This window comes from Lagopus leucura, unplaced genomic scaffold (genome assembly GCF_019238085.1).
Source record: "Lagopus leucura isolate 7727_CA_CO unplaced genomic scaffold, USGS_WTPT01 Super-Scaffold_760, whole genome shotgun sequence".
In the NCBI taxonomy this organism is placed as follows: domain Eukaryota; kingdom Metazoa; phylum Chordata; class Aves; order Galliformes; family Phasianidae; genus Lagopus; species Lagopus leucura.
This window is the reverse complement of record NW_024962257.1, coordinates 3,965,166-3,978,996: the sequence shown is the minus strand read 5'-3', so window position 1 is coordinate 3,978,996 and position 13,831 is coordinate 3,965,166. Positions and strand designations below refer to the sequence as shown.

At 54.5% G+C, this 13,831-nt stretch overlaps 1 protein-coding gene across 1 annotated transcript; it reads left to right on the top strand.

The window, feature by feature from the left end:
• The first annotated feature begins 2,618 nt into the window (after window positions 1-2,618).
• Window positions 2,619-13,829, top strand: MMD2 (monocyte to macrophage differentiation associated 2). The gene is made up of 7 exons (XM_042864392.1): window positions 2,619-3,013; window positions 9,596-9,677; window positions 10,155-10,315; window positions 10,505-10,579; window positions 10,865-10,966; window positions 11,379-11,448; window positions 11,777-13,829. Exons 1-7 carry the CDS (start codon window positions 2,967-2,969, stop codon window positions 11,978-11,980), a joined length of 741 nt encoding a protein of 246 aa, XP_042720326.1. The 5' UTR covers window positions 2,619-2,966; the 3' UTR covers window positions 11,981-13,829.
• Window positions 13,830-13,831: the final 2 nt, after the last annotated feature.

Genomic DNA, 13,831 nt, shown 5'->3' with positions numbered 1-13,831 from the left:
GCCCCGCGCAGGCGCTGCCCCGCCCCCGCCCCGTGGTTGCGCATGCGCTCATCGGCGCCGCCCGCTCTCGCTGTCACCGTCCCGCCGCTGCGCATGCGCCGCCTCCCAGAGTGGGAGGAGCCGCGCATGCGCTATGGAGGTGGCGCCGAGCGCGGTTGGGCGAAGGGCGGGGAGATGGGGGTGTTGTAGCGTTGCAAAGCTTAGCGGGGAGCGAGAGGGCCGGCGAGCGGATGGGAGGCTGCCGGTTGGAGGTGGCGCTGTCCGCGCGGTCACGTGACTGTCACCGCGCCGCGGGGTGCGGGTGGCGCTGCCCGAGCCCTGCAGTTCCACTCCGTGCCGCGAGAGGTCCTCAGCGCTCAGCTGTGGGTCCGTGCGCTGAGCGGGGGGGGGGGGGGGGGGGGGGCCGCGGATCGGGGTTACACGGGGATCCCCCCCTCCGTGTCCGTCAGTCCTTCTGTCCCTGCACAGCGACTGTCCCTATTGCAGGAGGGCGATAGAACCTCCTGGGAGCTGTTGGAGTGAGCGCGGTGCCGCCATGGTGATGCTCGGAGTGCGGCTACTCCCATCACATCTGGGTTATTTCCGTTAAATATGGGTTATTCCCATCACATGTTGGTTGTTATTCCCATCACATATGGCTGATTGCCGTGAATAAGGATGTGATCCTACCAGGACCCGGCCCAGGGGAGTCCCCAGCTGCAGGACCTGCACAATCTGAGGCCTCACGTGTATTTGGGGAGGCTTCCTGACCTCCGTCTTGATGAGACGACCAAAAATCACTGCTTTTGGGGCACCCCAGCATCTCAGAAACCCTCCTTGTGAGTGATCATTCAGTCTAAGTTTTACACACTATTTTAAAATTATTTTCAGTAGTGGTTTTCTTCCTCCAGTATTAGAAGCAAGGCATTCACCGCATGGTTTATGCCTTTCTTCAGCCTGAAGAGGGTTTGCTTTCAGCTGCCTGTAGTGCTTCGTTAGTCCATGCAAGATCTAAATAGCAAAAAAGCAATGCGTTGTGCAAGATAATTTGCTAATTGGTAGGAAACCTCGATTAAAACTATAAAGCAGCATGTAAAGATCTGTGGGCTCGGGGCATGGGGTTGGAGCCGTTCCCCTGCAGGATTTCGTGAGGCTTTCGTTGCCATAACAACTGCAGCCAGGCTTCAAAAATAGTAACTTATTTTTCATTCCATTCGCCTTTTGCCCTCTGAGACGGATCTATTTTGGGAGTGATGGTTCAATTTTGGTGCCCTCCACCACTGCTCCTGGCCGGGGGCTTTGGGTGAGGTTATGTGGGTAAAGGGGATTTGTTGCTGTTTTCTCTTCCATCTAAGTGCAGAGAAAGGTAAAGCGGGGAGCAGGCATCACAAAACAGCCTTTGCTAAAGCCTTGTCATCCTGAAGCTGGGGAAGGAACTTGGAAAAACAAACCCCAAAGCATAGGAGAGGGCTTGGGAGTGATCTCATTGCATGGCAGCATGAACCCATCACCCACAGCAAGGGCCCAGATACAGTGGGAAGGTCTCCCTGGAGCAGGGACATATTCATTCTCTTGTCCCCTCCTTGGTTCCAGCGCTGGAAATCATGCAAAGAAGCTGAGCCCAATGGATCCCATCGCATGGAGCATCCCCCTCCCATGCGTCCCATGGAGGGAACGAAGCTGCACTTGGAGGGGGTTGCACAGAGTTAATTGGTGCTTTGAATTACATAGCACACAGATGCCCCTCTGCTGCAGAGATGTAGCGTTCACTTGGATGCAAAAAGGAGCTTCAAAGCATGATTTGGAACTGATGGAAAATGATGTTCTCAAGGAAATTTTTAACTGCTTTGGCTCTGTGGAGCCGTGTGCGATTGATTTTTCGTGGAAACAACCATACGAGTACACCCTGCTCAAGGAGATGCCTGTGGCACATGGAGATGTTCCCCCTTCGTCCCACCACCCTTGTTACAGCATCAGTAAGGACAAACTGTATTTGGGGACATTAGGGCTCTCCTCCTCCAGGTTCTGCTGTCCCTATGGCCCCTTCCTTGTCCCTCACCTGCTAGCCTGAAGGCACCCTCGTCACAGAACCACAAAGGTTGGAGAAGACCTCCAAGGTAACCGGGTCCAGCCCAAACCCGTTCCCACCATGACACCAAACCACGTCCCTCAGTACCACATCTCCATGGCTCTTGAACACCTGCAGGGACGGTCACCCTGCTGCCTCCTGCAGGTGCGTATCAGCGCCTCAACAACCAACCTGGGACTGGGAGGGGATGGAGGCTTTGGACGGAGGCTCGTGGGTCCGCACCCCTGTACACCCCACTGTGACAGCTGGAGCAAAACCATCAGCTCACAGAAAGCCGTGGGACAGAATGAACAAAAACCTCTCGATAAAATAAAGAAAAGCAAAATCAAAGCCGAACGTCTCCCTTCGGGGGGCTGGAGGGGAGGGGGGGGCAGGCAGGGGCACCTCAAAAGGCACCCACAGTCTCCACCAGGCTCGCTGCTCCCTCCATCCCTCGCTTTAATTACATTTTCAATTCAAATCTGCTGCTATTTGATCCGCCGGGGGTGTGTGTCTATGAGCGGGGGGTATTTTTAGCTGTGCTTAAAGCTGCCTGGGTGGATAAGAGAGATTGTGCAGGTTGCCGCGACCAGGCGGAGCGGGACGGGATTTGTCCCCCCTCCTCTTCTCCTCCCCATCTTTGCCCATTTGCTGGCTGTGAGCGGGGCTGGCTGCCTCTCCAGCTGCCTCCCTTTCGGTCGCCTTTGTTTTTCCTCGGATTCTTCTCTTGTGCAACAGGGGGGCGAGGCTGCCCTCTTCTTCTCCTCCTCCGCGGCATTTCGGACCCGACGGAACCCATGAAGTCGCTGCGGGTCCGCAGGGCATCGCCACCCTCGTGGGGTTCGGGGACCCCCGGGCTCCTCACCCCACACTGAGCCGCCCGTGGCCGCGTCCCGGGACGCCCCATGGCACCGCCGCGATGCTGGCGTCCGGAGCCCTGGATTTCCAGAAGACGCGCTACGCCAGGTAAAGCCCTCGGCGCGGGGACTGCTTTGCTTTGTGCCCCGGCCCCTTGAATCAAGCCAGAACCCAAATCGAACCCTGAGAGACCTTCAAAAGGTGCTGAGTGCCTCAAAGCGCAGGGCAGGTGCAGGCTGTTCCCCTCACCTGCAGGCACACGTTGTCTTTCAGGATAAGGATGCCTGTTCCTTTTTGCAACCATAAGGGATTCAGAGCATCGCTCCATGTAGCAGGGATGGGGTTTGCTGCCATTCGGACCTACCGACCCCATATGCCACCAGCCTAAGGCACGTGGACCAAATAGGTGGTGGAGGGGGTGCTGGGTCTAAGGACTGGTCCTGGAATTCCCCACTGGGTTTAATTCTGTTCTCCTCCCACTGCTAGGGCACTGGCAGCTCAGTTCTCAGCTGCCACAGACCTACTGCTGGGTGCTGACCCCCACGGGGGTTACCAGCTTATGGGGAACCTAAGGGCTGTGTAATGTCTGGCTGTAGGATGCTAGGGAGGTCCTGGGACAGGCTTTGTCCTCAGCTCCCTGCCTGGGGATGTTTCTATCTTTGCACAGAGCTCTGTAGATAGTGCAGTCTTGGGGGGCACCAATGTCTGTTTCTGCCCCAGCAAAGTCCTGGTGCTGCTGTCAGGGTCAGATACCCCTCCCAGAAAGAAATGAAAAGGAAGGGTGGTGATGTTCTTGCTCCAAGCAGGAGAACCCCTGACTGCCTTCACTGGGGGGAGACGCAGAGGCAGCATCTGGCCCAAAACTCCTCCTGAGAACAGAATTCAAACATTTTTTTCCCAGCCAGCTTGCAAAGGGCCATTGGAAAATGGAGCCAAGCCAAGTTCAGTGCACCCAGAATGGGGAGAAAACAGTGCATTTGTTCCATGGCAGCTGTGCTTTGAGGGATAGAAGCAAAGCAGAGCTGTTCCCCATCACAGTCCATCTGCTATCCTGGTCCCTTGATCTCCCCCAAAATCAGCATCCTTAAAGCTTGCTGTGGTCCTTATGGAAACAGCTTGTTAAATGAGTGTGTTGGAGAGGACACTGCACAAGAATGGGAGTACAGGGCGTGGGAAGGGTCAGACCTTCGGAGTGTTCTTGATCCATCACTGGGTGCAAGAGTCTGGATGGGAAGCAGGGCGACATAAACGCTCCCCCAGCTCTCACCCCATGACGTACTGATGTGGTCACCAGCACGTGATGCTCACCCAGAGCTCCCTATGTCTCCACAGATATCCTCTTACCCCAGTGCTTAAAAATAACCATTCACTAATCCCCATCCCCCTGGGCTCCACATAGCAGCTCTCCTCTCTTTCTGAACACTCTTCCATACCACACCTCAAAAGAGACCCTAAAACCACTCTTTCTCTCATGCGAGCAGCTCCCCCAGCTCCATTGGGCTATGGGTGATGGGGACAAGCACGAGTGGGAGCTGCAGCAACATCAGCACTGCTCCTTCAGGGCATCATCAGCATCCTGTCATATCTTTCCAGAGGGTAAAGAACTCTCAATTCCTCAGAAAATAAAGCAAAAAGTTTCCTTTGTGGTGGAAAGGCCTGGAACAGCTCCATTTTTAATGTCTTTTATCTAATTTCAAGTGAGGACCAAGAAAGGAGGAACTTGGCCATCAATACACCTGCCAGTAGGAATAAATAAAACACAACGACCTGTTGGGTAGGAGCTGCAGTGGTTTCAACAGAGATGAAAGGCAATGGGATCAATGCAGGAGCAAGCTGAAAACCACAGGGAGAAACCCAGGGCTGGAGGGCACTGAGTGCTCTCAGGTGGGCTTTGGGGATGGAGCACTGCTCTTGAAAGAAGGAAGGCAGAGGGGGTGTCCCCATTTCCCACTATAGCAGTGGATCAGTGTGGTCACATCATCCCTGGAACCCACTGGGGCCAGGTCACAGGCCAGTAAACGATCCCTCCCTTACCCTGTGCTGCTTTGGCTCGCTTTTCACTGTGGGCTCTCTATTGGGTGTCTGTGTGCAACAGCAGTTCAGCTCAGGTCTCCCTGCAGGCACATAAATGCTTCTCAGCATTGGACCATCAGGAACTGTAATTGAAAGGAAACAAGATTACATGGGGAGCGGCTGCATCTGGCCAGGTCCTGCAGCTCTGGAGTAGAGCAGCCAGGGTGAGGGCACTGCTGGGAGCTGCAGCCTGCACTGAATCACTATAATTAAGTGGTACAGGCTCAGGATTTGATTTGCCCACAGAAGAGGCTCCACGTCTTATTGCATTTGCTTGTCTTGCCCTGCACAGAGGAACAGCAGCCAGGATAGTCCTTATGACAGGACTGTCTATAGGTGCCTGCTCCAGCCTTGTCTGCATGGCATGTAGAATGTGAGCGAGCACTGCCACATCCACCAGCACTGAGGGATGGAGTGAAAGGTCAGGGGAGAACTTCACTGCTCCCTGCACGCTTACGTGCTAAGCAAGGAGACACAGACTGGTCCCATCCTGTGCACCTCTGGGAGCCATCAGTGCAGAAGGCAGCAAAAGCATTGGGGTGTTCAGACTCCAAATGCACAAAGACTCAGCCTAGGCAGAGCAATTGCACTGGGAGCATTTTCTCCCTGTTTGCTTTGTAAAGGAAGCACAAGCAGCCCTCATCTGCTCCCACACACACAGAGCTGTTTTCCAAGATCTCTGCTTCCCCCGCAGCCCGTATGATGAAGCAGTGAGAAGGGGAATGCTTTCAGCATTAGGATGGCAGCTCTGGAGGGGCAGGGGCTGCTCATGGGTCACACCGTGCCCATTGGGACCTGCAGTGCTGACCGGGGACCCCTGAGAGAGACCCCATGAAAAATAGGATCACCACATCTCACCAAAATATTGACTCAGCTTAGAAGCAGTTTGACTCACCCTCTGAAGTCAGCACTGCTAGAACTCATGCATGAAGTTTGTCCAGATTGCAGTTGTTGCATCCAGGTACTGGGAAGGCAATGAGTGCTCACAGCATCCTCAGCACAGTTGGTTGGAGAAGGGGACATCCCCCCCAAACCACCCATCTCCTTCCTTTGGGATGGGTCGGGGGAGCAGGCAGAAATCACTGCATGGGCAGCAGCAAGCCCCATGGGCAGCCAAGCCGAATGCTGCTGGGGAAGGGCAGTCTCTTTTCCAGCTGGGAAATGGATGCACCACGTCCATCCTCCAGCTGGTGTTAGATATCAGCCTGATGTGATTCCTTGGCACAGCTCACCCTGGCCCATTCCATGAGATAGCATTCAGTGCATACATGGAACGTGAGGCACTGCCCAGTGTAGCTGACTGGTGCACAGGAGATGCGGGCTCTGCAGGACTCAGGCACCCTTTGGAACTTTCCAGGTGAAACTGAACCTTAAGCCACAAACATTTTCATGTAGTGCTCGTAATCCTGAGTTAGGAGAGCTCTATGGGATATCTCCTGATGAGGCCAAATACCACCAACATCACAGTGCTTGCTTCAGTCACCAATGAGCTGAGCAGTCCTGAGTTCCAGGAAAGTTGGGGTCCAAAGCTGTGCTCCTACACTGCACTTTGGTGCAGATGATATTGCTTGAAACCATTCCATCTGCTTCCTGGCTGGTGAAATGGTTCAGCCAGGGAGGGAATGCTCAGGAACCATACCACTGACCTCTGTGCTCACAGTGATGCAGGCTAGGCAGTGAGAAGCATGCCCAGTGCCTTCCCCAGCAAAGAAATAGCAAATAAGGGGAGTTTTCAGCCCTGGAAGCAGCCCTGCAAACATCCACTGAGCACCTGGGGGATCAGAGTCATGTTGTGACTAATCAGGGCTTGCCAGGACCAAATGAAACAATAAGTCCCAGCTCAGAAAGTTATTTGGGAAACACTCACAGATCCCATCTGCTGTGAATAAACAACAGCTCTGCTGTGGCTGAGGGGTCACGAGTTGCCTCAGAAGAGCTGGAGATGCTGTCTGTACAGAGAGCAGAAAGCTGCCGGAGAGAAAAATAAGTATCCATACCTAAAGGAGCACCATATGTTCTGTAGGAGCACACATGGGAGCAGAGGCTCCAATGGGGCACATGCCTGCGTGGGCAGCTCCACAGATGGCAGTGCCAGGCAGCATCAGCTTCTGCATTTTTGCTTCCCCATGGAGAATGTAAGCCCTCCTCTGCACCTTCACGTGCAGCACACTGAGCTGCAAAGGAGCTCAAGAGGATGGAGCCTCTTACAGGAGCTGCAGTTGGAGCTTTATCAGATTATGGGAAAGAAGCAGTGCACACCAAGTCCCAGCTTAGAGGGGTGCTGTAGCAGCATGTGCACAACCACAAGCCCAAAGACCAAGCCCTGGCATCAGCACAAGGTATTCTGCCTCCAGGCTCAGTAGGGCAAACACAGGCCATGTGCAGAGAGGGTGTGGGGTGGTCAGCCCTGCAGGGCCGCATCTGCTCCATCTCTGCACTGCACACATCACAGCACACACATGCTCCCAAGCCTTGCTCTATCAAGGAACACCCAGAAGGATCTTACCACCACATCAGCATCCAGTAAGGGCTGTTGCCTTTTCCATCCATCCTCTCTGCAATATGCCACTACCAGGGTGCAATCCTGTTTCTCCTTGAGCAGGAGGCACAACAAAGCAGCTCTCACTTCCAAAAGCATAAAACCAAACTCTGAGTCAGCTCTGCCCTTTTATAAGCCATTCACAGGTGAAACCCAAAGCAGTCAGCTGCTCTGGGTCATTCCCTGCACCTGCCAGCACCCAGCATTGACTGTTGGTGGGCAGAGGATGTGCTGGCTGTGCCCAACTCCTTGATGCAGAGGTGGATGAGATGTGGAATGTATACAGCTCGACACAGAGCAATGTCAGACACTCCAATACACCCCCATGAGCCGTCCCAAGGATTCATTTAACTGATCCCTGTTTTCACTTTCTTCTCTCCCAGCACTGGTAAAGCCAGGCAGATCTGGCTGATTTTTTGAGGTCAGAACTCTGTTCCTGGACAGAAGTCTTTAAAAAAAAAAAAAAAAAAAAAAAAAACCAAACCCACAAAAACACAAAAACCCACAACTACAAAACAAGAAGAAGAAAAAAAACAAAACAAAACAAAAAAAAACAGAGTGGGAGAAAGAGAAGGAGAAAGAAGCAAGCCTGGGAAGCTGTCTCTGTGCTCTGGCCCGGCTGCTGGAGACAAGGGGCTCTTTGTTCCTCCGGGCTGAGCCGGGTGCTTGGGCCCTTTTCAGTCTCCCTTGCTGGGCAAGGGGCCCGGGGAGGGCAGGCACAGCTCTGGGGCTGCAGCAGTGACCCACGTTTGGTCCCCACCAATTCTGGGAGCAAAACGATTCTGGGAGCCCTGAGGGCTGTGCTAAACCCTGGGGTGCTCTGCTTCTCATGCGCTGTCCCAAAGAAGAGAATAGGCTCGTGCTCCCATCACGGAGGTTTTAAACTTTTCTGTGCCTTTTGGGCTTTGCAGTCACGCAGTGTTTGCTGAAATGCTCTGCCCAAAGGGCTGGGAGGGCTGTGGGAACAGACCTCCCCTCTGTGCCCCTCACAGCCACTGCCACGAGGTCAGGATGGAGCAGCAGCAGGCGCGGGGCTCTGTTAAAAAAATAAATGCAAGGAAAGGCTGTGTGCATGTTACCCCAGCAACTGCAACGTCACGAGGGACGTCTGGGCCTGCAGCCCCACTTCTCCTGGTTATGAAAAGGGAAAAGAGAAAGAGAAGCAGAAAGCGAGGGGGACCTGGGGACAGTCTCCTGGCAACGTGGGGCAGTGGTGGCCTCCAGCAGGGGGGGATGTGGCTGGGGCATGGGGAGTGCAGCCAGCCCTGGTGGCCCTGGTGGAATGGGGGGAACCCAGTGTCCCCATGATGGAGGTGGCATCTCCAGGGGTGGAGGGGGCAGTCCCAGGGATACTCACTTGCATCCTGGCTGTGGGCAGCACTGGTTTCCTTAAGGTCTAACGTACATTGTAAGCAACATCCCCTCTATTTGCAGAGCACAGGGAGCTGAACCCCTCTGTATCTCTCCCTCAGGGTCACCCTCAGCCCTGCAGCAAGGTCCAGCCAACCCCCAGCCCCTGGCTGTGCACAGCTGTGCTGTGAAACATGCTGCAGATGGTGCAGAGCAAACAGGGTCAGGGAGCAATTAGACCATCTCCTGCCCCTGCACCCGGCTGTCCTGGTCTGATCTGCAGCAAAAAGCATCTTCAAATCACTCTTTATGAGAGGCAGACAGGGAAGGATGGCCCATTATTCCCTTTCTCTACGCTCACCCTGTTGGAGAAGGCAGTGGGGCATGGCTGCTTTCAGGGACGCGCATTGAATTTGCTCCCAGTACAGCACCACCTACCCGGCAGTGGGCTGCTGGCACAGCTCTTTATTGCTCAGTGTGCATTGATCTGATGGGGGAAATCGATACATTCCTCTGCACGCCAGGAGCAATCCAATACTTCAGGCAAAGAGAACCAGAATAAAAAAGAAGAAAGTTTCCTAGGGAGCATGGCATGGCTTCCCCAGCAGCGATCAGCCCTGGGACACTTGCTGGGGCTATGGAGTGGGTACAGGAGATACCCTGCCCTCCAAAAGGGCTTTCCCAGTCCTCCCATTCCTTCATGTGTTTCCCTCCCTGCTCCATTGCAGGTTCATGAACCATCGTGTTCCCTCCAACCGCAGGTACCAGCCGACAGATTACGAGCATGCGGCCAACTGTGCCACACACGCGGTGAGTCTGTGTCCCCTCCTTGGGTATGGGACAGTGCCTGGCCCCAGGGGTCACCTAAAAACATCAGCAATCAGCCCTGCAGCCCTTGAGGGTCTCAGGGTTGGGATGAGCAGCTCTGCCTGGTGCTCTGGGAATGCTCTCCTTCCTGCTCCAGCCCTGGTGTGAGATGGTCCTTTTTGGATGGCCCTCAGCAGAGTAGGAATATTTGGCAAAGCATGGCTCCCCCTAAGAAGGAGAATTTTCACACCAGGAGCAGCAATGGGGCTGTCTGTATGGTGATGGGAATGAGCCCCCCGAGGAGCTTCTGGCTCCTGCTCCAAGCCCATGGCATGGACAAGAGGTGCTGGTCCTCCTCATGCCCTTCTCCTCCCCCATGCCCCTGCTTGCCTGCACTTCTGTGTGGTGAAGTGTGGGGACCATAGATCAACTGCTCAGTGGGCATGCAAGTTGTGACCAGCAGGCTCCTTCTCCTCCCAGTTCTGGATCCTGCCCAGCATCCTCGGCAGCTCCATCCTCTACGTCCTCTCCGACGACCGGTGGGAGACCATCTCAGCCTGGATCTATGGCTTTGGCTTGTCCAGCCTCTTCATCGTCTCCACCATCTTCCACACCATCTCCTGGAAGAAGAGGCATCTCAGGTACCAGCTCTGCCCACTGGGGGCTCAATCTCGTGTTTGTAATTGTAGCACAGCCCAAATCCTCCTGGTCAAAGTTTTTCTGAGCTATGCCAATGGGAAAAAGCATTTTCTTTTCTTTTTGCAAACGTATCTGGTTTTACAGAGCACAGTGCCACGGGCTCTGACTCCATCTGTATGTCCATCCTGCAGGACCGTGGAGCACTGCTTGCACATGTTCGACAGGATGGTGATTTACTTCTTCATTGCAGCATCATATGCTCCATGGTGAGTGCCCGGCGTGCTCAGTCCTAATAGAAGGCAGAAACCAGCCCAGAAGTAATGGTCAGAGATTGCATGTTTTCATTAGAACTTCCCATTCTCTGCATTTCAACCACTTTCAGCTGATGTTATGGGTGGGAAGGGCAAGGGCACCATTGCTCCAGCACCTCCTGCCTGCAGGAGGGCTGGGGCACAGCAGAAGGTTGGGATGCAGAAAGATGGGGCACAGCAGCAGGTTGGGGTGCAGCAAAAGATGTGGGGTGCCCCTCACCGCAGCCCTGGGTCTTGCAGGCTGAACCTAAGGGAGCTGGGGCCCTGGGCCTCCCACATGCGCTGGATCATCTGGATCATGGCATCTGTCGGCACCGTCTACGTGTTCTTCTTCCACGAGAGGTCAGTGCCTTTACCCAGCCCAGCTCTGCCCTTCCTTCCCCGAAAGCCCCCGTGCAACAGTCCGGCTGTGAGAGAGGCCATAGACGGAGACGTGCGGATAGACAGACAGACGTGGGGTCCCTGGGCAGCCTCCTGGGCAGGAGGATCGCATCCTTACCCTATACGCTGTGTTTTTAAGAGGCTGCAGCTCTGTGGCAGGGATGTGGGAGTGAGGATGTGCTGTCATGAGTGTGTTCTTCCACGGGGTGGCACCAGATGGAAAGCTAAAGCCCCCAAAGCCTTCCCAAAACCCTCTGTACGAGCTGCCAGCTCACGTCTGGACGTGGGAACTCCTGTGGTGGCACCCGTAGATGGATGAGATACAAATGTAAAATCGGACCCTGCCTCCAAGCACCTTCTCCATTGGCTGCAGGTACAAGCTGGTGGAGCTGGTGTGCTACGTGATCATGGGCTTCTTCCCTGCCTTGGTCATCCTCTCCATGGTAAGCCATGCTGGGAGGCACGTGGGCTCAGCACGAGGGCATGTCCAGTGGGGTTGGGATGCTCCAGGAGGTTGGCACGGTCCAGCCTGCAGGCAGTTGGTGATGGATGAGGTGATCATCAAAGATGATGTGGTTCGATTGCGATTCGGGTGCCCTGCACGTACCGCGTGTGCCCGTGGCCGTCTCCAAAGGAGCTGCTCTCCATGCTCCATTGTATTGAGAGCATCCGAGCAAAGCTGAGCTGCTGGCCATAAGGAGGGGTTGGTGTAGAACGAGGCTCTGACACGTTGCTGGTGGTGACCATACTGTCCCTGTGCTTTTCTCTCAGCCCAACAGGGATGGCCTCCCAGAGCTGGTGGCCGGCGGGATTTTCTACTGCCTGGGCATGATCTTCTTCAAAAGTGATGGCCGCATCCCCTTTGCCCACGCCATCTGGCACCTCTTCGTGGCCATTGGAGCTGGCATCCATTACTATGCCATTTGGAGGTACCTCTACCGGCCCGATGCACTGGAGGCCAAAACGTCCCGATAGACGCCTTAAGGACACTTCACATCCATGGGGACATGGAAGGGGAGCAGGGAGGGGAGCCTGGGCCGTGGGCTCACCCTGAAGCCTCCTGCTGCCCCCTGCATGATTTTGATTTTAAACAGATTTTTCTTTTTTAACCTTGAGAACTGTTTATTTTTTTAGGCAATGTTTTCATAACATGGTGACCACCTGAAGGGCTGCAGGCAATAGGGGAGCTTCGCTCACCCTGCTAACCCCAAGCATCCCACTGGGGCCGTGTCCCCACACTTCCTTGGCTGGTGACACCCTGGGGACCTGCAGCAAGCTCACAGCCATCCCAGCCTGCGGAGGCAGAGTGGAGCCCCCTAAAAAAGGCCTGAGTGGAGCTCTCATTGGCACACCTGCTTGGTCTACAAATGGTCAGAAATCATTTCAGCATCAGCCTTCCCCTCCCATGCTCTTGACAGGAAGGTCCTGAATCAACAAAGCCTTACTTGCCATTGAAACTTGAATCTCTTCCAGCGTTCCCCAGACTCCAATGCACCAGAAAACCCTTTCTCCAAACCAGTATTAAGCACACGTCTTGTGTGTTCCCCCTGGACAGGCCCTCAGAGCCCTCCCAGCTGTTTTCTCCTAGGGTCTCTTGGTTTCCTTGCTGCTCTCGGTGTCACCTGGCTGCATTTGGGCTGTCCTGACCCTGGAGCTTGAAGTGCTCAGCCTTGGTTTCATTATCCCAGGAGAAGGCCTTGGTAGTGGCTCCACACAGCCATGCCATTTTGCAGCAAATTACCAAAGAGAAGTTTCCCAGATGCTCTTCCCCTCTTGACATGGTGGCTGTAGTCTTCATGTGGGCAAAAAAAACCCTTTTCCATAGGCAAAGGGTTCCAAGAAGGGGCTGTGCCCTGCGTCCAGCCTGGCACAGGGCTGCTGGGGCTCTGCCCTTGGTGTCCCAGAGCAGCCTTCAGCCTGGAGGGCTCTCAGGGTGACAGGAGGTCTTGGGGACAGGAGGGGATGGACCTGGTGAGGTCTCTGTCATCACTTCCCCCAAGTCCCCAGGATGCGGCCTTTGTTCCTTTGCCCAACACTTCTCAGCCCTGTGGGAGGGAGAAGAGGGAAGAACTGAGCACTGAGTGATGGGCAGTTTGTGGGGTGAATTTGGGGTCAGAATAGAAGGTCCAAGACTGCAAGCTGCCATTTTTTGCTATCTGGCAAGTCATTACTCTGTGCCTCAGTTTCCCCAGCTGTAAATTGGGGGTGCAGACAGTGACCAATCTCACAGGGCTCAGTTTGGGCTCTGTGGAGCAGCTGGAGGATGGCTGGTCATTCGCAGGCACTGTGCTCCATCTGTCCCTGAGTTTGTCACCAGTGGTACATGGTGGCACTGGGTTGAGTGCACCCAGCTCTCCTCCCCCACACCGAGGATCAGCCCCATTGCAACATCCCCTGGCAGAGGCTGCCCGTGGGGTTTTGTCCCTGGGCTTTGTCCCACACCATTTATCTCAGAAGCGTGCTGGGGACGTGCAGCCCAGAAGGACCTTTCTGAGGCCACCACAGAGCACACTGAGGACATCACCACTCGCCTATCCCCATGCTGAGCCTCTCCTTTATGTGCCCTTTCCTTGTACAGCGGGGCAGGATGCACAACATGCTATCTGTTTGTCAGCCTATTTCGTACTAATTTTAAACAATTCGTAACGTCTGTGAAGGAGCTCCCTTTTTAGCATCTTGTATTTTTCACCATCCGTTCTTGGTCAAGCAGTATTTTATATTTAACACAGTACTGGATCAAATTAAAAGCAAAACTGAGGAAGATAACACTAGCGAATGATGTTTCCTGTGGAGTAGGGTTGAAATAAAAACTCAAGATACCTCACT